Genomic DNA, 23076 nt, shown 5'->3' with positions numbered 1-23076 from the left:
CGATAGCGTGTGGTTGTATTCTCAGCTGAGATTGCTGGGATCGGCTTCACGGTGGTCTTCACAATGGCGTCTTTACATCGCTCGAGGATTGCACAACATTTCTTCAGGAACTCCATGGTGTCTTTCTTCTTCAAGAACTCCATGGTGTCTTTCTTCTTCTTCTTCTTCTTGGCATTGCGTCCTCATTGGGACAAAGCCTGCTTCTCAGCTTAGTGTTCTTATGAGCACTTCCACAGTTATTAACTGAGAGCTTTCTATGCCAAACTTGCCATTTTCGTATTCGTATATCGTGCAGGTACGATTATACTCTATGCCCAGGGAAGTCAAGGAAATTTCCATTACGAAAAGATCCTGGACCGACCGGGAATCGAACCCAGACACCTTCAGCATGGCTTTGCTTTGTAGCCGCGGACTCTAAGCACTCGGCCAAGGAAGGCCTCTAAACCCCCCATGGTGTCGTTATATCGTTTTGATTCATATTACGGACAGCTTCAAATTCCGGACACTCTACTTTGTATGGGAAACATTTCACACGAAATGTTTCAGTTTTTGCCGATCAAAAGTTCTGACTTTCAAGGCATGTTTTAATAAGCATTTTCCATAGATATCTATTGAAATTTATAATGCCCAACTGCCTTAGACATCTCTTTAGTGGTTTGACGAGTTCAATTAATCATTTGGCTTTTCTATCTATGTTTTATTTGAGCTGTCCGAAATTCGAATCAAAGTGTCCGGAATATGAGGCAAAAGTGAGGTGACGTCCGGAATAAGAATCATGAAAAGTCCACACATTTCTAATTATTTTAAATTATTCATGTTGCGGAATCAAAATCTTCACTCACCATTCGAAAGTTAAGTGTTTCGAAAACTCGATAACGCGAAGGAATCTCACTGAATGATTTATTTCATATGCTTTATGATGAGTTTTACTTCACTGAGGCCTTAAGTGTCCGTAATATGAATGAAAACGGTATGTGAGTATTTGCTCGTAGGGTACCGTGGATTCCCACTCCATCCGGGTTCTGTCGCCCAACATTGTCGCAACCAGGTTCACAACGAAACGCTCGGACATTCCAAGCATATGCTCCTTCATCAGGGCCAGACCCCCTCCCCCTTCAAGGTTTTTTGTCCATAAAAAAAAAAATCTGTATGGATCGTGGCCTCTAGTTGTCAAATCATAGCCCATAAATAACCCCGTTGTGAATGGATAAATACCCCCCAACTGTCCTTCAATTTTTCGTTCATGTTGTTACTTATTTCATCAATCAAATCGGCTTGAACTGATTATATTATTAGCCCGTTTGCTCAAAAGGACACGCGGCGTACCACGGATGAAAGGAACAACCACGGTTTTTCTTACTTTTTACTTCATTCTTATGGGAGATAACATTGCAGCGTTTCATCAAACGCAGTTGCTCCTTTTCTGGATCATTTGCCGCGTGAAATTTTGAGCAAATGCGTGTTTTTGGAAACCTTACAACAGCCGTGCATTATGCAGCGGACCAGTCAATAAGCAACGATGAATCTTCAAAAAAGGTAACAGAAATGCTACAGGGTTGGCACAATTAGGAATGCTACTGTGGAAATTAAGAAGAAGTTGTGCACGTCATATTTCATTTGTCTTCTTAAAGCAGTTCATTTCTATTTCCACTATTGCGTGTCAGGTATCTATAAGTTCTTATTATATTATAAGTTCTATAAGTTATTATTATTATAATTCCCGGCGTTACGCCTCAACTGCGACAAAGCCTGCCTCTCAGTTGAGAATTTTCATAATTTTTGACTGATAGCTTTCTTTGTCAATTGACCATTTTGGCATTTGTATAGCATGTGGCATGCACGAAGATAATCTTTGTCTTGGAAAGTCTACAGAATTGTTAACACGGAAAGATCCTTTTCCAGTAGTATTCGAACTCATCACCCTCAGTATATTCAAGCTGCATTGCTGCGTATTATGTTATCAAAATTAAACGCTCAAATTTTAAATTTCCAATACCCCATACATCATTGTTATTCAGAAAATTATGGATTCCGCTCATCAGACATTTATCACGGCAGCAATGCGTAAAGCACCCTCATCGCTACGGCTCATTTTTCCATCCGTTCGTCAGTTTCCAATTAATCTTCCTCAACGCCGACTCGAGTCGGGACCGGGAAAAACTGAAAGGAAATCAACGGTAGCTGTCAAATTTGTATTACGATGTTTATAGAGCGCATATCAATCGCACCGTTTGGCGGCAAAGGGTTAATCGGCGTTGAAAGTGAAATGGCCAATGCGTTGCGTGCGGCGATGACAGTAGACCCTGGTGGCGGCAGTGGCGGCGCTTTTATGCTCCCGGGCGGTCTGTCTGTGGTCGAAGAGCGCGGCTTTTCCTTTTCTACATCACTCATCATTCGGTTTGCATACTCACTCCGCCACTCTTCATACACACACGTGCACGCATTGGGATTTGAACCTGCACACAGAAGAGCAGCTAGAATGAATTCATGGACATAATTTCCAATTTTAAAAAGAGGTTTTCTTCATATAAAATTCCCAAGTTTCCGATCTGTATTTGTATGACAAACTACAAATAACCTGAAGTGTTGTCTGTAGTGATATCTTAACATTTTAGTCATTTTTTAAGGAGTTCCAATGGGTTGTTCAATGACAAATGTGAGTAACTAAGAGGTTTTTTTAATATAAAATAAATTTGACCATGTTCGACCCAAACGACTCCTGTGTGTTGCGCCGCGCCCAGCCATCACCTTCCATCGGCAGCCTTTTAGTCAAATGAAAGAGTCAGTCCCGGAGTTGGAAGTCGAAAGTGCGGATGAATCGCATTTGTTTACTCGCCCAGTCAGCCTTTGATCATCCGCCACCAACTCAACGTGCCTTTTTACGCTTCTATCTTCAGCCCGTCTTCTGTCAGCCTTAGACCCCCTTCGACATGCCCCGTTTCGTCATCCTCTCTTTGGAGAAGCGCTGGCTGTTGTGTGCCAAAAGACAGCCGCATAATGTGAGATGAAATGGACCGAAAAACAGAAATGAAATATATCTGTTTCGAATGATTTGTGTTTACATTGAACAACTAACTAACATTGCTACTTGGCTTGGCTTCGCCGTTGGAAGTGGGACGAATTCGAAACCGATGGTGACCCACGAAATGTGACGTGACAGTGCAGAGCAAGCCAAAAGGATAAAATCAGCCGTAGTAGAAAACCTCCTTGTTTTGATTCCCAACTCCAACCAAGAGAAATAGATTTACACATGTTTGTTTTAGGACTGTATATCATAAAACTCTCACAATTCGACGTGAATATTCAATGCTATTTTGTTACAGTGTTGCCATTATTCATGAATGTAGCCAGGGGAGGGGTATAACAACCCTACAAGGAATCTGTTAAAAATTATTATTATTTTATTAAGGATCTTACTAGCAGAAGTACTTTTTCCTGTTATGTAAATGTAATCCCAAACTTCGAATCAACTGCGAGTAGGGGAAATCAGGGTAAAACCGACACTGTGGGTAAGCTCGACACCCTTTGATTTTTCATGTTTAGAGCAGATTTTTATGCAGTTTCCACCACGCTCTATCTTAACATGTGAAATGTTGTGTTTCGAATGACATTACAACTGACACTACCAATAAACTGCCAAAATAAACAACAAAATCATATTGGATAACATAGAAGCAACAGCAGTTGCTATATTTTGCTGTTATTCTTTAACTATTTCGCATGTGAAATTTTAATAAAGTCATTATTTGTTTTGCGTCTACGTCATCATTTACTGTTATTACGTTGATACAACATGAAGGAGAAATTAATTTCTGACTTTTCGACAGCTGAAAACGTTATTGAAAAATAAATGTCCACTCGGGGTAAGATCGACACTTTCATTTGGGGTAAAATCGACACCTTACTTTGCTTCATAATCTAACTGCAGGTAATCTTTCTAATCGGAAGACTATCTCTGTAGTTTATGTAAGTCTTTATTTTCGAATTCCAGTGCAGTTTACGGATTGCGAACTTGTTAACATGTAAAATATGACACTATATGACTTGCCACAAGCTATCATTAAGTATTAAAAAATATTTCTATGTTATCACGTTTCAACTTATTCGATGAAGCTTAAAGGGGCTGTCCATTAATTATGTAAGGGTTTATGGGGGGAGGGGGGGTTTGGGATTTCTTATGTGTCATACAATTTATTTTTAATTTTCATACAAAAAATCTTACCATGGGGGGAGGGGGGGTTGAAAAACCCTGAAAATTGTCTTACGTAATTAATGGATCGCCCCAAAGATGTTTTTCTCATTTAAAATTGAAGAATTAATAGAATTTGAAATATTATCACATAAATTAATCTTATTGTTTATTTACAAACCATGAGATTCGACAGTTTTTCTTATCTAAAAATGATTACACTTTTCTGTTTTGTTAAAATAAAAAAGTATTTATTTTTACAATCAATCATTCGCTACAACTTCATCTTCGTAGGCATTCCATCAACACAAATTAATAATATCCATGTGCATTCATCCCAATTTTATAGTCTCAACATTGGACATCTGAAATTTTTACACATATTTAGTGGATCTTTGGCCTCTCCTCAATAATTTACGTAATATGTGATTAGTCCTTTGGAGGAAGGGGTCATAAATGTCGAAAGTCATGTTTAAAGCATTCTTTTAAATATTAATTGTTATGGTGATGTTCACAACGTATAAATTATACTCAAAGTGGATGTGTCGGTTTTACCCCAACAGAGTGTCGATCTTACCCGCACTCTCAATTGTCTCACCTAAAAATGATGAAATATCAATTTGATTTAAATCACTATATAACCTTAATATATCATCCAGCGATCGCAAGGATTGATAGATTTATAACCAATATTTGATTCTACAACAATTTTAGGTTCGTTTAACAAGCAAAAGTACACTAATTTTATCAATAAGCTTAGGGTGTCGGTTTTACCCCGAATTCCCCTACTTAAGTTCCCAAAAACAGAAAATGATTTCTGCTCTGTTATGCCCATAACACTCAAACTTTTCAAAATAAAGAGATAGGTTAAATAAGAATTATTACCTATTACTATTAGCCCAAAATAAAACCATTCAGGAATGTTATACGATGAATTCGTTGTGGAATCTTGCAAGCGATTCCACTAGATACCCATTTTTGTCATTTACTTTTCGTTTTGGACGTATATGATCAACGTACGGAATCATCGTAGTCAGTTGGACATTGCCATGTAGATGGGCTACATCGCACCCGAACCGGCCGACATAGGTGGAGTATTTTTTATATAGAATTTTCGCACTTCTAGCAAAGCTAGAAACTTACACCTAACCCGGCTATTTGGGGAGCACATGGGGTTTAGGCTCTGTTGTTCTCACTTAACGGTCTATTACGGTCTTATTACTCAACGGTCTACTACGGATGCACGTCTCGAGTGCGGTAACAGAGAAACAAAAGGGAAAACAACTCTGTACCACGCCACTTTTCTTTGGCTTGGGCTACAAGTCAGATGTCACCCTGGAACTACCTCATGGTATTACTTCAGGAGGCAGAGGGCTTGTCGATGCCTCTACACCTTTTCGTCACCTTTTGCTCTATCCGATCTGGCTGCATTTTGTCTCTTCAACGTCACTCACATTTTAAGGCCGACCACACGCCTGGGCCATGTGAAACTTTTTCGATAGATGCTACTGTGTTTTGTTAGTTTCTTTTTTTTCTGCTCGTTATACTCTACGGACGGACCGGTTGGATGCCGAGGTCGGTCTTGCGATTCCGGTTGTGGGGTGACTTCCGGTTCTCAAGCGCCCCGACGACCCGAAGCCGGCGGTTCGTTGTGATCGATACTTCTCGGTGGAGTTAGCCTATTCCGATGGAGAGCACCTCGACGGAGGAATATCTCTTAAAACCGGTAACGTTACGCGTTGTTCATACTACGTTGTTCGTTGGTAGAGTGCCGAAGTCGGCCCAGAGATTCCGGCTGGAGGATGGCTTCCGGTTTACTGGCGTTCCGACGACTCAAGCCGGTGATACGCTCACATTACTCAGAATAGCCCCCGATGGTGGATCTATCCTACTCCGACGAAGATTTCCCCGGCGGCGGAATATCTTCCGAACCGATGCTATCCGGGCAGATGCCGAGGTCGGTCCTGCGATTCCGGTGGAGGGAAACTTCCGATTCACAGGCGCCCCGACGACCATTTGCCGGTGCTGTTTCGCGATCTACTCAGCCAATCATTCTGTAAAGCATTTCTGTACCGAACCACCTTTGAGTTCGGACGCGCTTTCGTAGCGCTCTTGTAAATATTTTACGACTAGACTTCTGACCCCGGGCCCGCGCGCGTACCAGTCAGTATTTATTTTCTCTTTTTGACAACATAGCTCTGCGCGCTTCTCGTGCTTAGCCAGTAATAGCAATTCAACTTTTTTTTAACCCACGCCGCGCGTCAACGTATCAAAGTAACTTTTTTACCTTTACCCCGCGTGCGCGTGTATTTTAACCATGCCGTGTGGTGTTACATCGTGCAGCATTAGTGACGACCGCTTTCTTTGGAGGTGTGAATACTGCAGCAAAAAATACCATGCAGCGTGCATCGGAGTGCAGCGTCATCGGGAGCACATTATCACCGCATTTATGGTGCCTATGTGTGCCGACTGCCAGGACATCTTACGGAAGGAAGCCGATTTGAGGAAACTACTTCACCAACAGGAACAACTTCTGGAAGCAATCCGCTCCCAAACAGATGTAAACCAACGAGTGGCCGCTGATATAAAAAAAAATTACTCAATGTCGGAACTTGGTCTGCATACGACTTAAAGCAGACTAATCTACAGCTTCAGGAAAAAGCTGCCGAAAAAGCCAGACAAAGGAGAAAACGAAGAAAGGAACAGATCTCCCGAGTCAGTTATGAGCAAACCGTAGACAGTAGAGCTAAACCTAAACTACAAGAACGAAATCAGGGCTTGGTTTTAGACAAAGAACTACTGGCGATCGCCAAAGCCAAATTTTTCAGTCCACCTTCTACCACCGACCATCCTATTTCCGGTCTATCCGTCCCAAAGAAAATCAACTTCAGAAAGGGTGAAACTATAAACCCTTATCGGGCGGAAAAGAAGAGCCAGCATTCACACAATACAGCATTTTGGAATGAAGCTGCCACACCTCCATTACCGAGCATTAACCGGCAGCAACAACAACCATCAAACCAACACCAAATAATTCAACCTACATGTAACAACACTCTAAATGGAGCTAATGCTAACCAGCATGACCATCACCAACAGCAGCAGCAACAACAACATCAGCTGCCAAATCCGGACAGCCAATTCGAATTAGACCCGATGAGACCTCCTATCGTTCGTCTAACTCAGCAATCTACGGAGGGTGATGGCCGCTTCCTTAAGGCAAGACTTCGTGATCCCAACATCATGAAGATCGTCCGGCTGTACCTGGCATACATGAAGGACCAGTCTGCAAATATCTGCATCGATGGCAACACACCAACTAGCATCAAGATGGTACTTGCGTCGGAAGGATTGCCAACGGATCCCGATCATCTTCTTCGAATTCTTGCGGACGTACACCAGGAATATGGAGTTGGCCCAGCTGAAGCAGCAGCAGATCTGGAGGCGTATCGTCGGTATCTATCGAGTGAGCGTACTAACCGACTTCAGCAATTGCGGGAGAATTCGCATAAATTCTTCTCTCCCCCTCCAGGACCATCAAATTTTCGCAAGTAAGGACGCCCACTTCCACGGAAGAACATAGTATAATTTTATCAAACGACGTGCCTCCAAAAACTTCTTTGCAATGTAAACAGAGTGTGGCTGAAATCTTGATATACTGTCAGAATTTCAACCGCATGAAAAGCCCAGCAAAAATGAAGGAAATCTATAAAAACATTTTAGGCTCATCCTTTTCGGTTATTCTGGCAACTGAAACAAGCTGGGATGAAAGCGTAAAAAGCGAAGAAGTCTTTGGAAGCGGCTTCAACGTATACAGAGGCGACCGGAACTTTTCAGAGTCCGGAAGAAAATCAGGCGGGGGAGTACTCGTTGCTCTTTCAACTGATTTTAATTCTGAAATTATTAATACGCAAAATTTTAAAGAATTCGAACAGGTCTGGGTAAAGTCACACATAGCAGGTGAAACACACTTGTTTGCCTCAGTGTATTTTCCACCTGACCATGCACATAAAGGCACGTATGAAAATTTCTTACAATGTGCCGAACAAATCATCACAATTTTATCACAATTTTATAAACTCCCCCCTCTGGGGGGAGGTTAAAGTTCACATCTATGGTGATTTTAACCAACGCAATGCTGATTTCATTCGGGACTCTGAAAATGAATGTATTTTACTCCCAGTCGTTGGGGACAATGAAACATTGCAGTTTATTTTCGATAAAACCGCAAATTTAGGACTAAACCATATTAATCATATTAAAAACAGACAAAACTGTTATTTGGATTTCTTATTGACAAACATTTACGAAGATTTCTGTGTAACTGAGTCATTGAATCCATTATGGAAAAATGAAGCGTTTCACACAGCAATCGAATATTCCCTATTCATCCATAAAAATGCAAGACCCAACGACTATGAATACGAGGAAGCCTTTGAATACAAATCAGCAGACTATGAAAAAATTAAATGTAGATTAAATAGTGTTAATTGGCAAGAAATAATCAGAAATGAATGAAATATTGAAACTGCTGCATACACATTCAATGAAATTGTACTAGAAATCATAAAACAAGAAATTCCTTCCAAAAAAATACGGCGAAACCTCAGTACAAAAAATCCAATATGGTATAACAACCACATAAAAAATCTGAAAAATCGGAAGCAAAAGGCACACAAAATTTATAAGAAACACCAGAAAGATGAAAACTTAGCAAAATATTTGGACATTTGCAATCAATTGAATCTTGCCATCAGTGATGCTTTTGAAGAATACAATTCAAAAACTGAACTTGAAATAAAGTCCTGTCCAAAGAACTTTTTCAATTACGTAAAAACAAAACTAAAATCTGACAATTTTCCATCCGTTATGCACCTTGATGAAAATGTGGGTGACAACTCAGAAAAAAATTGCAATCTATATGCAAATTTTTTTCCAAGAAATCTATACTACATTTTCGGAAGAAGACCGCGATCGCAATTATTTTGCGTTTTATCCGGAATTTTCTAGAGATATTGGTGTAAATCAAATCCATGTGCGGGAAATTTCAGGCGCTCTAATGAATTTGGACGCTTCAAAAGGTCCCGGCCCTGACACGATTCCACCAATATTTATGAAAAATTTAGCAAAAGAACTTACAGCGCCATTGTTTTGGCTTTTCAATAAATCCCTTGAATCCGGAATCTTCCCAAAAATATGGAAAAGCTCCTTTTTAGTGCCTATCTTTAAATCTGGCCAAAAATCTGACATTCGTAATTATCGTGGTATTGCCATTATCTCTTGTATTTCAAAACTTTTCGAGTCAATTGTCAACGAAAAACTATTTCTTCAAATCAAAAATTGAATTACTGACACACAACATGGCTTCTTTAAAGGTCGCTCGACCTCAACAAATTTACTTCAATTTGTTGACTATTCATTGAATGCAATGGACAATGGAAACCACGTTGAAGCTCTTTATACGGACTTTAGCAAGGCATTTGATCGCATAGACATACCAATGCTACTTTTCAAACTAAGAAAAATTGGAATCGAGCCAAGACTGCTGAAATGGCTTGAATCGTATTTAACTGACCGCCAACAAATAATAAAATTCAAAGGAAACAAATCAAAACCAATTCAAGTCACTTCGGGTGTCCCTCAAGGCTCTCATTTGGGACCTCTTCTTTTTATTATGTATGTAAACGACATTTCCTTCATTTTCAATAAACTCAAAGTGTTAATTTATGCCGATGACATGAAGCTCTACCTGGAAATAAGAAATGAAGAAGACATCAATGTATTCCGCAATGAAATAGAAATATTCTACATATGGTGCAAAAAAAGCCTATTAGAACTGAATGTAAAAAAATGCAACCTAATATCATTCAGCAGAAAAAGAACAACACCACGAATTTCAATTTCATTAGGAAATCAAAATGTGGAAAAATGTGAAAGAGTAAGGGACTTAGGAGTAATCTTAGACTCTAAGCTTTCTTTCGTAGACCACTACAATACAATAATTCACAGGGCTAATAACATGCTAGGGTTCATAAAACGCTTCTGCTACAACTTTTATGACCCATACACAATTAAAACTCTATATATTGCATATGTAAGATCAATCATGGAATACTGCAGCATTGTATGGTCTCCTTTCTCAATGACACACGAAAAAAAAATAGAATCTGTACAAAAACAATTTCTACTATATGCTCTTCGTAAATTAGGTTGGACATCATTTCCACTTCCACCCTACAAAGCACGCTGCATGCTTATTGACATACAAACTTTGAAAGAGCGGCGTGAAATCGCAAGAGTTTCATTTGTAAATGATATCGTTTCGCAACGTATTGATTCTACAGAAATCTTATCAAAATTAAATTTCTACGCTCCTTCTAGGCAACTACGAAATCGTAACTTATTCTTGACAAATCATCATCGAACAAATTATGCCAAAAACGGGCCTCTAAATCAAATGATGGCCATTTACAATCAACATTGCGAAACTATTGACTTTACCATGTCTCGGCAAAATCTAAAAACATACTTCAAATCTATTAGAAATCGCAACACATAAAATAAAACCAAATGAAATTAACATTACTTACACTACACTTTTTTTTCAATATTTTTTATAAATTTCATAATTTTAGTATTAAGAAATAAAACAAAAATATGTATATGTAAAATGTACTAGTCTACGTCGTTTGACGAAATAAATAAATAAATAAAATAAATAAATAAATCCCGGCGGAGGATCTAGCCTACTCCGACTCGATGATGGTCGGCCAAGTGTCAGGGTCGGCTCTGTAATTCTGGTTGGAGGGTGACTTTCGGTTCACAGGCGCCTCGACGACTTATTACCGATACTACGTTACGCTCGCTCTACTAGTTTAATCTAGTCTGGAAGGTTGGTTTATCAGCGCCCCGACAACCCGACTTCAAGCGCTGCTCTCTGCGTCTCGTTTCGCTGCTCTTCTCGCCAGTTGCGCTGCAAGCCAGACATCATATGTACCGCCATGTTAGTCATCATATTCCAAAGATCAGGATCGCTTATCATTCCGTGTACCACACCTTCTACGCTGAAATACTCACCAAAAGCCGCCTCCACCGTGTTTCGTATTATGTTGAAGCTCGGGCAGTCAAAGACAACATGTTCTGTCGTTTCTTCAATCTCCATACACTCAGGACAGAATGGTGAAGACGCTTGACCGAATCGACGCAGATACTGCTTGAAGCAGCCGTGACCTGACAAGAAGTTTACTTCTCCGTGCTCCCTGTTCACCCAGGCCGATAGATTCGGGATGAGCCTGTGGGTCCATCTTCCTTTCTCGGAGGCACCCCATTCTTGCTGCCATTTAGCCAACGAATTCTTGTCAACTTCCTCACCTGCCTAGTTTCTGTTCGCCGATAGCAGCCGATGTCTTTTGACAGGATGATGCAGATCGGGATCATCCCAGTGATTACACATGCCGCCTCTGACGATATAGTCCTGCACGCGCTCACTACTCGCATGGTGATGAGTCGGAACGTGCTGTTTAACTTATCCCGACTCCGCTTGGTCTGTAGCGCCGTGATCCAGGCTAGCGCACCGTATCTTAGTAGCGATGTTGATACGACAGCCAGAAGACGCCTCTTACAGCTTCCATGAACCACCTATGTTGGGCATAAGTGTTGTTAGCGCATTGTTCGCCTTCGCCGCCTTCTCGCATGCATAATCGACGTGACTGTTGAAGTTCAGCCGATCGTCTTGCATTACGCCCAGGTGTTGCAGCTTTTGCTGTGATGCTATGGCATGCCCCCCGACAGTGATCTCACCGTGCATGACTGCTTTGCAGTTGCTAACTAATAGCACTTCCGTTTTGTGGTGGGCTATCTTCAGCTTGACTCCCTCCATCCAATCTTCTACTAGACAAATTGCCTCCGTTGCCTGCATTTCTACTTCAACGTCATCTTCGAAGCCGACAATCTCGACCCCCTTGGGTAGCTTCAGCGATAGGACACCCGTCGTACATCACATTCCACAGCGTTGGTCCCAGTATGGAACCTTGTGGGACTCCAGCCGTTATTCTTAATTCCTTCGAACCGGCGCTGTGTCAATGGCCGCCCAGCTGGCGCTGTTCAACGCGTTCTTCACATCTATCGTGACCATAGCGCAATAACGATCTCCTCTACGCTTTTGTTTAAATGCTTCCTCGGCCCTATCCAGCACTGTCCGAATTGCGTCCACCGTCGACCTTCTTTTCCGGAATCCAAACTCCCTTTCTGATAGCCCATTTCTCACTCTCTGTGCATTTCATGACCTTATGCTGCGGGTTATCCTCAGCATAAGGTCATGAAATGCACAGAGAGTGAGAAATGGGCTATTCCAGGAGTTTAGGGGCCGTCTATTAATTTCGTAATAAGATTTATTTTTTTATTTTCATACAAAAAATCTTATCATGGGGGGTGGTTTGAAATATCGCAAACATTGCTTTACGTATAAAATGAACCGCCACTTACCGAGTGTAACCAGTAAACATATAGGCCTATATGATCCTGGATCCCCGGGCGGTTTTCCTGGCTTCGGCAACAGTACCAGTTTCTGAATTGTCCATATTTTTGGAAATTGACCTTTGTCGAAGCATTTCTGCATAACCTTTCTTACCATATCTGGATACGCAAGGACCGCTGCTCTGAGTGCCACGTTGGGGATTTCGTCCGGACCCGGGGCCTTGTTCAGCTTCACCGCTTTCACAGCTGCTATAAGCTCCTCGTTGGAGATCTGATGAGCTGCGGCATTTTCTACCTCTTCATTGCTATATGGTGTGACCGGCCACATTGTAGGATCATGCTCTGGGAATAGACCCTTGACAATGACTCTCAGTTTATCCGCACATGTTTCGGCCGGCGTCGACGGGCTCAGCTTAATCTAACGTTTTAAAGCCGTTCTGGATTGCTGGAACACAATTCACCGCTCTTCTGGGACTTCCTCGTATCTCGCTCTCTGATATCGTCTCCTGGTTTTAAGACAAGCGGCGCAAAGAGTGCAGAGTACCTCGTTTCACAATATATGGGTGGGTCTTTGGTGCTAGAAACCACTTCTTGGATGGAGAACCTACCCATCACGCCGCTATTTCCCTGTCCGCCACCCAGTTGACATTATCGAGCGGTACTCGATACGGCTTAGCTATAATCGCAACATCGCACCTTGCTTCCGTTTTTGACTGCCACAACAGTTGTTGTGCAGTGTCGCAATGATTCAAGTTGATCTGCGTTACTTCCACTACTGTCGTGATGCGATCGCCTTCTTATACGCAGCACACTTAAAACCGCCCGTTACATGGGCGTTTTCTTCCTCCGGTTTACAGACTAACCACTTTGGTCACTTCATGCAATCTTTCCCGAAGTGCCCTATCTCCTCGCATTTCCTGCACAACTCGGATCTGTCGGGACCGTTACAGATTGCCGCCTGATGTCCGAAGTCCATGCACTTGAAGCACCTCATCGGTGGCCTCTCGGCTCGGGAGACGAGTCTCAGCGGACAATCCCATTTTCACCTTTTCCCACTCCACTAGTTTGTTGGCTGCGGCCACTGGTAGCCGAATCGTCGCTAACTGTGTGCCATCGTACGACTAACTAACATTCCTTCCCTGCCCCTACAACAGTAAGAACGTGTACGGCGTAGTTTTTCACTACATTTTAGATTCTCGATCTATATAGATTGGGATATATATTGAGAACCAAGCCTTTTCAATAGAATTTCTCTGCAAATGTGATACTTTTGGTTTATCAAGTCAAGAATGTTTCGGAAGTTCGAAAAATTACTTTATAAATGATGCCTGCAAGTATTTCCCTGGGGAAAAATTTCCCATGTAATAGAAGAAAAATTTCTGAAGAATTGTCTCCTAAATATTTTCCACTCGTACTTTTTCTGATTATTGCAAGAAATAATTGATTCAAATCAACAGTAGTTTCTGCAGATTTTTCTCCAGAGGATTCTTGACGATTTCTTGAGATTTTTTTTCTGAAAGTTTGATCTAAGAATTATTTCATAGGTTCTCCTAATGCGATTAAAAGTTCCTCATGAAATTCCAACAAATAACTCAGAAATCTCTTTTGTCTTATTTTACTCAAGGTTTATTTTTTAGAATTTATGTGTATGTTATCCAGGAACATGATGTTCTCTAAGTATTATGCCTTCATTTGTTACCTTTTTATACCAAAGTTTTTTTTTTTTGGTTTTCAACTTTCCTATTCTATTTTTTTGAAATCATTTCCATAGGAATTAATTTTATTTGTTTTGTTTTTGGTTCAAAAAATCAACCAGGAATTTCTTTAAGGACACTTGGAACATGAACTTATCGATGTCTAATCATGAGGCTTCAACAAGTTGGATTCATTAACTTGACGATATAGTCCCTTGAAGGAAGCATCACATCGTACAGTTAAGATCTGGTCCGTTGTCGATCGATCTTCAGCGAAGCTGGCTTTATAACATACCACGACCATCGACATGTTTTAAGATATTTATTTGGAGGCCGCATTTAGAATGGTGATTACTCTTAATTTCTCACACATCATGTGGATGGTACATCCAATCACTCCTCTGGTAGCTGTCTCCCAACAGATAACGTTTATCCGCTGGTGCCAATAAATGGCCAGCTTGTACGATATGTTCAGCTCCGATGATATCTTTAGCATCTGAATTATTGTTCTTGAGCTGTTGAAAGACTTCCTCCGAATTTGAGCCTGTTTGATTATCATCGTTCTCAGTACTGACAAAGACATTTCTTGTTATCTTGGTCCCCATTGCTTACCCTGTCAGCATTATTCAGGTGCTCATCGAAGTACTGCTTCCATCTTTCGATCACATCACGTTCATCCGACAAATGCTCCGCAAAATATCTTGGTTCACGGCACGAAGTCTTTTCGTGGTATGTTGAGCTTCTGATAGAACTTCCTAAAGGCATTTGTTGTGGCCTGTTTGATTTTTGAGGGAGTCATTAGCAAAATCCAAATACTTTGTTAAGTTATGGAGGAATTTTGCTATTTCTTTGATGGCATACACACCATCACGGAGATTTTTTTTTCAAGTGGAATATGTTACTGAACAGTCTATTCATTCTGTCACATCACATTAAATATTTATAAAATTACAGCGTAATCAATCAATACAGGACATAGCCATGTTCTGATAGTATGATTACCCAAAATGAACTTGTCATACTGCACATTATGTAGGAAAAACCCCTATCTTTTGACAAGGATCTATTTCAGGCAGGAAACATCACGTCGACCTGTAATAGGTTTTAGAAACTAGAAACTCACTGACGCAGCCTCCATCCCATCATAATGCGACATTGACAGCAGGTTTGGACAGCATGGCTTGAGGCCTTGTTTTTTCCCTGCCGTCCGATTTAATTTCACGCCTTCACGAACCGACCGTCATTCGTCAGCTGTCCAAACTGTCGGCGCTCTGTTTGCAAAGTCAAGAGTGAAGATTGCGCAAAAAAAATCGCCACCAGACAGTGGTCCAGATTTTAGAAATCATAGCATAAATTAGGCATTTACAATATTTGACAAGTTTTGATAATTACAAGTATCGAAAACTTATTCAAATAGACTCAAGTCAAAAAAGTATACAAACTTACTTTATCGATTATACGTGTTTCGCAGACAAAATTCTACACATTTCGCTCTGAACCAATTCGATTTTCACTTTTAGAACGTTTAATATTCGGATTAACAAAACGACGAAAGTAAGATTTTCAACTTTCGCAACCTAACCACTACTTCAGCCGCTCCACTGTATGGAGGGACAAAGTGTCTTAACCACGAATCAAAACAAAACACCACTTGAGTCGATTTTACACTGGTACAAAAACGTCGCAAGTAACTGAATAAATTGGCTTATCATTTTGTAATAAAATTTTTATGGGAAATTATAGGAACTCCCTGGTTTTTGAACGCGAGATTTATTGTATGCAAAATTTGAGCAATGTACACGGCGAAAAAATATTAAAAAGGTGATTCAATTTAAAAAACAGTTTTAGAACACAGGTTGTATTTCTTCTGAATTGTTTTTTTAAAAAACGAATGGAAGTTAGTTACGTCGATTTGAAAAAGTAATCGAGAAGTGGTGTGGAACATGTTCTAGGGTGGCAGACCATGGTTTGGGCAACATTGCCATAATTTGGTTTCCATAGAACAAAATTTGACCTGCCTTAGCCCAATGGTTAAAGTCAGCGGCTACAAAACAAAGCCATGCTGAAGGTGTCTGGGTTCGATTCAGGATCTTTTTGTGATGGACATTTCCTTGACTTCCCTGGGTATAGAATATCATCGTACCTGCCACAAGATATATGAATGCGAAAATGGCAACTTTGGCAAAGAAAGCTCTCAGTTAATTATTGTGGAAGTGCTCATAAGAACACTATCCTAAGAAACATGCTCTGTTCCAGTGGGGACGTAATGTCAAGAAGAAAAAGAAGAAGAAGATAGTTTGAACAAAATTGCTGTTTTCTATGCATTTTTCCTCTACTTTTTCGAATTATAATTCGAATGTTTAGACACATGAGGATTCTTCTCTAATCGTTTTTTGTTACTTAAAAGAGCATTTGAGCACGATAGGGTGTTGTACGACTTGTCTGGGTCAAAACACGAGAAAACTTTGAACTTTGGATTTTTGCCAGCTTTTAAGGCAACTGGACTTCTCTGTGTCGCACTGCTGAGCTTACAGTTTGCACCCTCTCCGCTGTATCCGTTCGGGGTCCCAGAGGTTTTTTTTTCTTACATTGCTGCTCTCGTCTTTCTTCTTGAGGCACAACGGCCAGAATGAAATGGAAATAACTTTATTTGACTCTTTGGCCTGTTTACGCTTTAATCCTCCCTCTCTGCTGATGGAGCGGTCATTATGTGGTCGCCTCAAATGTGATGAAATAAAAGAAAGGTTGCCGCGCCGCAATCAAGGCGGAAAATGATCAAAAGTCAAATTATCGCCTCACTTAACCCCATATCACGTGAAACGTCGCCTTGCTGACGGACACGCCACATCAAACGACTTGACAAGTTTTACTTCAACGGTTGATGATTATCTGTTGATCGGGACGGTTCTTTAACGACTGCGGTCCTATATTGTGGTGCAGTGATGAAGTTGGGGCTGGATATTCTTGAATTATTTAAGCTCTACCGCATTGTGTTCTGAAAATCAGCTCGACAATATTCAATAATAATGGCCTGGCCTTTTTTTCATTTCAAATGAGCAAACTAATAGGGAAAGTATACCGATATTCTCCATTATGAATTATATACCGTCTTACGACACAAATGATCAAAAATCGTGAAGTGGTCGTCGAATCGCTCAGAAATGATACGGAAACATGCTTAGGACCCTTAAAAATTTCTCAGAAAATTATAGAAAAATTTTTTTTTTCCTCAAATGCTTGCTACTTTGAACCTTATTTCGCGATGGTGTTCCTAAAACCTCCATCCCAAGAAATCAACGAAGGTGGTGAATGCAGGAACCTAAATTAAAAACATGGCGAATACTGGTGCAAGTGGTTCAGTATTCACCACTCAAATTTTCAATACAAAAACAGTTTTTAATCAGTTTTACATTTATCCGGCTTAGCATCCATTGCAAGCTTTTTTTTAACATACTGTCATTAAGCAAAGGTTCTTCTTCTTGGCATTAACGTCCCCACTGGGACAGAGCCTGCTTCTCAGCTTAGTGTTCTTATGAGCACTTCCACAGTTATTAACTGAGAGCTTTCTATGCCAAAGTTGCCATTTTCGCATTCGTATATCGTATGGCAGGTACGATTATACTCTATGCCCAGGGAAGTCAAGGAAATTTCCATTACGAAAAGATCCTGGACCGACCGGGAATTGAACCCAGACACCTTCAGCATGGCTTTGCTTTGTAACCGCGGACTCTAACCACTCGGCTAAGGAAGGCCCCAAGCAAAGGTGTTTCAATTTATTTATAAAATATTTTTCCTCAGGGGGCGAATACTGAAACACTTTCCTTATTATTTCATTTGATATTGCTGATCCTTAAAATCCCATCCAACAAAAATTGATTTTATAGAGTCTTATTCTGCTGCAGCTTGGTTTCCGTATGTCGAGAATGCTTTATTACGGAACGAGGTACCGTAAAACGGGGTAACTTTGATAGTTTTTTCGAAGAAAACTTCAATATTTATACATGCTGCTTCAAAGAATTTCAATTTATATTTTTAAAACAAGTACTGACATCCTAGCTATCGATTGCACTTGATAGATTGCCAAATAGTTTATTCTGAATGGATATATTATTTTTCATATAACCGAAAGTCGGGTTTCTGTTTTGGGGTAACTTTGATAATGAGGTATAAATCGAACAAAATTGAACGAATTACGGAACATTTGTAGGGCGTTGCATACCTCTAGGCGTTTAACGATATATGGAAATTTCTGACTTAGATTATAAAAATGGTCCCAGTTCGTAAAAATGGGTTTCGCTAAGAGTTTTGAGGCCGAATTCTTGTTCTACTATAACTAGGCTGTCAAGGATAAGTGACGAACTCATTATAACTTCATCAAATAGTGATCGTAGAACAGATTGTTTGTAAGCGTTGCAAAAATGCTAAAATCTAACAAATTTTTAATATTTGCCCTCAAATGCACTTGATTCCAACGAAAATAGCTTTGACATGAAGTTTCATACTAATATGCTTTACTTTTGCATTCGTTTTGCTTAACTGATTAACAGAAACTTCGTTATTTCGTTTAATATATTGTGGACCTCGCACTATCAAAGTTACCCGCATTATCAAAGTTACCCCGTTTTACGGTATTTTGCTAATACTGTTTGCTACACTTATCAGCTAAAACTTTGTTGAAGTAATGTTTCCAAATCGCACTCCTGGAACGAAGTTTTATAGTGTACAGTGTCAGTTTTCACAGAAATGAGCTTAAATTTTGGCAGGACTCACACTCAGAATTTGATCTAGAAGCAAATGAACGGTGGGAACAAAAACGTATATGATAATCGTTCTCAAATAAAGTCAACTTTGAGAGATCGCAGGACCAAACAATTGTTTCCTAACTTTGGTCCTGGATGAGCATTTACTATACATCAATTGAGATTCCACTTCAAAATCGCTAGGGAGTTGAACGTGATTACTACTATAGAACTGCGAAATCTTTCTTTTGAAAAGGAGAAAAGGAGAAAAGGATAACACCTCGTTTTTTGAACCGTATTTTGATCCAATTTCAACTAATTAAAGTTTCGTTTCTCTTCCTTTTTTTCAGTTTGACTCCAAATCCAGCCCATTGGCCCTGCTGGCACAAACATGCAGCGCAATAGGTTCAGATTCGCCGAACCCAAAACTTCTAGCGAACATAGAAAAAAGTACAAAAAGCAATCGTGACAAGCTATCACCCGGTACGCTGTCAAGTGGTTCGTCAAGCGATACTCCAAAGTCGAGTTTCAAGCCATATGAGCCGTCCGTGCTAACCCGCGAGCACACTAAATCTCCGGATGATGGTCGCCATGTCGGTGCGAGAAACAAATCTCCAAAGCGAACCAACCATGCACCGACTCATCAATCCCAGAACGGGCGCTGTGAATCCAACCAAAGTGCTGCTTCATCCCGAGCTTCTCCTTCAAGTCACAACCGAAAAACTCCTGGCAGTTCTCAACTCCAGCTGGAGCGTACAAACAGCCCAAATCGTGCCTCATCCAAAGATTCTCCAAATACGTTACAAAGCAGTGCGACAGAACCTGTAACATCCAAAGCGTCCACGGAGTCTATAGGCAAAAATTATAGCAGTAGTAGTGAGAGTATTGTTAGAGCATCATCTTCCGCTCCTTCATCGACGACGGTTGGACCTCCATACTACTCCAGTTACGGTAGTTACCCAATGGATCTTATGACAGCTAGTGCGCTAATGTCACCACACCACCAAATGTTCAAAGCAGCTGCCATGAATCCATACTTCAATTACGCCAAACTGAAAATGCATGGAGCTACCGATTCGATGATTCCAGTTTGTCGCGATCCCTATTGTACTGGATGTGCCTTAAGCTCTCACATGCTAGGAAAACTCGGTTCGTCCGGTTGTCCAGCAGGCTGTACCCAATGTGATCATCCTGGAAGCAAAACTTTCTCACAAGCTGCTGCAGCGGCGTCTCTAGCTGCTAGTCAGTCCTCAGCTGCCATGTACGCCCATGCTCAGCTCGCTGCTCTTGCGGCAGCATCTCAACTGCCCTACGTGTGTAACTGGATAGGAAGCGATTCATCATACTGCGGTAAACGATTCGCAGCATCCGAAGAACTGTTTCAACACCTGAGAACTCAACATGCTGCTGGAGTGTCTATGTCAGAAGCTCTGCTGAACCCAGCCACAGCAGCGGCAGCAGCTGCGGGACTCCCACCGACACACCCTCTATTCCAAAGAACCTATCCAACGCCTCCGCTAAGTCCAATGTCTACTGCCCGCTATCATCCCTATGGCAAACCACCTCTCCTTCCTCCTGGAATGTCCGCAGCATCCCTTGGCGGTATTCCAATGCCACCGCACCCCTCTCTAGCGCAGTATTTTCCACCGTACTCTTTCTATGGGGCGCGACTAAACGGGTCTAATAATATGCATCCTTGAATAGATGTACATTACAACATTTTTGTTTAGTTTGTAAATAGTTTATCGTTTTATTTGATGAAATGTTAGTTGCCGAACAAAATTTTAATGTCATGAAATGGTACTTTGTCAAACTCTAGGCACTTTATTGCAATATTTCAGAGAATGGAAAAATAAAATATTTTCTTGGAAGACCTGCCCTTTGTAACAATACCAAAAATATCACGGCCATGTCACAAAGCGATCACTTACAGCTGCTCATCAAAAAGATTCCGAGACACTGATAACGGAGATGAATGACGATGGTCTGCGCTGTCAACCATGAAACAGACACGATGAAAAACACAGACCAAATGGTATACTCTCATCTTGAAGCGTCAGGCGTTAAGACAAGCGCTGCCTTTTGGCTCTATAAACTGTCATCGGAGTTAAAAATGTACATCTGGTCGGGTGATAAATCTTGTGTTACGCCATTTCTCTTGACGCGCACTAATTGCGATACTAAAAAGCTCACCAGCGGCGACGCGGCGGTGGTCATAAATTATCCACCCTTGGTCGGGAGGCAAGAATTATCATCGTCATCATTGCTGCTTGGTTGAACAGTGCGCGATGGCGAGGTAAAACTCATTGCTGGTGGTGGCGCAAGGTCTTGAAAATATTTACTCTCACAGTTAAGTCAACTATACTATGGAGAGTATGGTGTAATTTTAATTCAAAAACGTGTATCTATCACTTCTGAGAAAACCTTTTTTTTTTTTTTTTAATTTTCAAAATTTTGTTATATTTTTACGAACAGCAAAACATTACTCTTCAACAAATGAACAAACATTTACACAAGGCAGATACTCCATATTCTATTGAAAAGTTGACGCCAATGGAATAATAAGAAATACGCAATAGTTTGGAAAAGTCTGCTATTAGAATCGCTAATAAAATGGAAAATTTTAATAAAAAATGATCTATGTTACTAAATAGTTATTTAAAATGATGATTTTTTCAGCACGAATTGTACATTTATCCAGGCTTGGCTTGATTTGTGTAAACAATATTTTTTTTTTACTTTTTACTCGTTTATTTGGAAGGCTCAGGGGCCGTAGGGCATAACAGAGCCGAAATCTTTTGGTTTTTGTTTTAACATTGTTTACATTTTAAATATTGTATTTATTTTAAAAACTATGTTAGTTTGGGGAAGTTTTAAGGTTAGTGAATATATTTATACAACATGAAAGGAAAGGATTTTTCGGGATTTTTTAAGCTATTTAGATTACTTTGTTGATGGGACAGGATATCCAGATCTGTAACGAAACTAAACAGAAACGGTTTATGGGAGATACCACGAGAAGAGGACAATTTGAAGGGGAAAACGAAAGACAGGGAACGAACGACAATCAAACTCGGATATTGATACGCTTCAAAAACAGGTAGATAAAATTCATATATTCCAAATCAAGGCCCGCCAACAATTCCCTAACAGATCTGATGCCACGATGCTCACCGCATCTCCACACGACATGTTCAATATCCTGTTAAGCCACGCCGCAAACACAGAGATTGCTTTCTGAGAGCCCAATACGGTGGGTATGCGCATTTAACAAATAGTGATTGGACATAAGCCGAGACATGACACGAATGAAATCACGGCTCATGCCCAACCCCTTAAACCATGTTTTTTTGACAACTGTGGAAATATGGAATGCAGCCATCTACCCATTTCTCCGTCTCTCCATTTCTGTTGCCAGCTGATCAAGGTCTCCCGACGGGCCAATGCAAAAAAATCATCGAAGGCGATTTGACGCTCGTAAACATTGCCTCTTTAGCGCCTACCTTAGCCAGAGAGTCCGCTTCCTCATTGCCCGGAATGGAGCAATGGGAAGAGACCCAAGCTAGGGTAATAGTGTAAGAGCGATTTGACAAAGCGCTCAATTCTTGGCGTATTCTATTCAGGAAGTACGCTGAGTGCTTCACGGGCTTCATTGATCGAACAGCCTCCAGAGAGCTTAGACTGTCGGAAAAAATGAAGAAGTGCTCGGGTTGGAGAGAACTGATGTACTCTAAGGTGTAATGTATAGCTGCTAGTTCAGCAACATATACAGAACATGGCTTTTGAAGCATGAAGGAGGCGCTATGAAAACGTCGTAAACACCGAAACCAGTGATATCATCCATTTTTGACCCATCAGTGAAGAACTATCGGTTCTCGCTGACATGCCCGAATTTACTTGCAAACATGGGAGGAATAAACTTTGAAGGAAAGTGATCTGGTATACCATGGATATCTTGCTTCATGGACAAATCAAATAT

At 40.7% G+C, this 23076-nt stretch overlaps 1 protein-coding gene across 3 annotated transcripts in view; it reads left to right on the top strand.

The window, feature by feature from the left end:
- Positions 1–20968, top strand: part of LOC5574362 (zinc finger protein Elbow) — a 134473-nt gene extending 113505 nt beyond the window's left edge. For all 3 annotated transcript variants that reach the window (XM_021844505.1, XM_021844504.1, XM_001661345.3), the window contains one exon: positions 19448–20968. In XM_021844505.1, the coding sequence (XP_021700197.1) occupies positions 19448–20797 (1350 nt within the window). In that variant the 3' untranslated portion in view covers positions 20798–20968. The remainder of the gene's footprint in view (positions 1–19447) is intronic.
- The last annotated feature ends 2108 nt before the right edge of the window (positions 20969–23076 follow it).

Source organism: Aedes aegypti, chromosome 2 (genome assembly GCF_002204515.2).
Source record: "Aedes aegypti strain LVP_AGWG chromosome 2, AaegL5.0 Primary Assembly, whole genome shotgun sequence".
In the NCBI taxonomy this organism is placed as follows: Eukaryota; Metazoa; Arthropoda; class Insecta; order Diptera; family Culicidae; genus Aedes; species Aedes aegypti.
The sequence above is the reverse complement of the archived record's forward strand: the minus strand, read 5'-3'. Positions and strand labels throughout refer to the sequence as shown.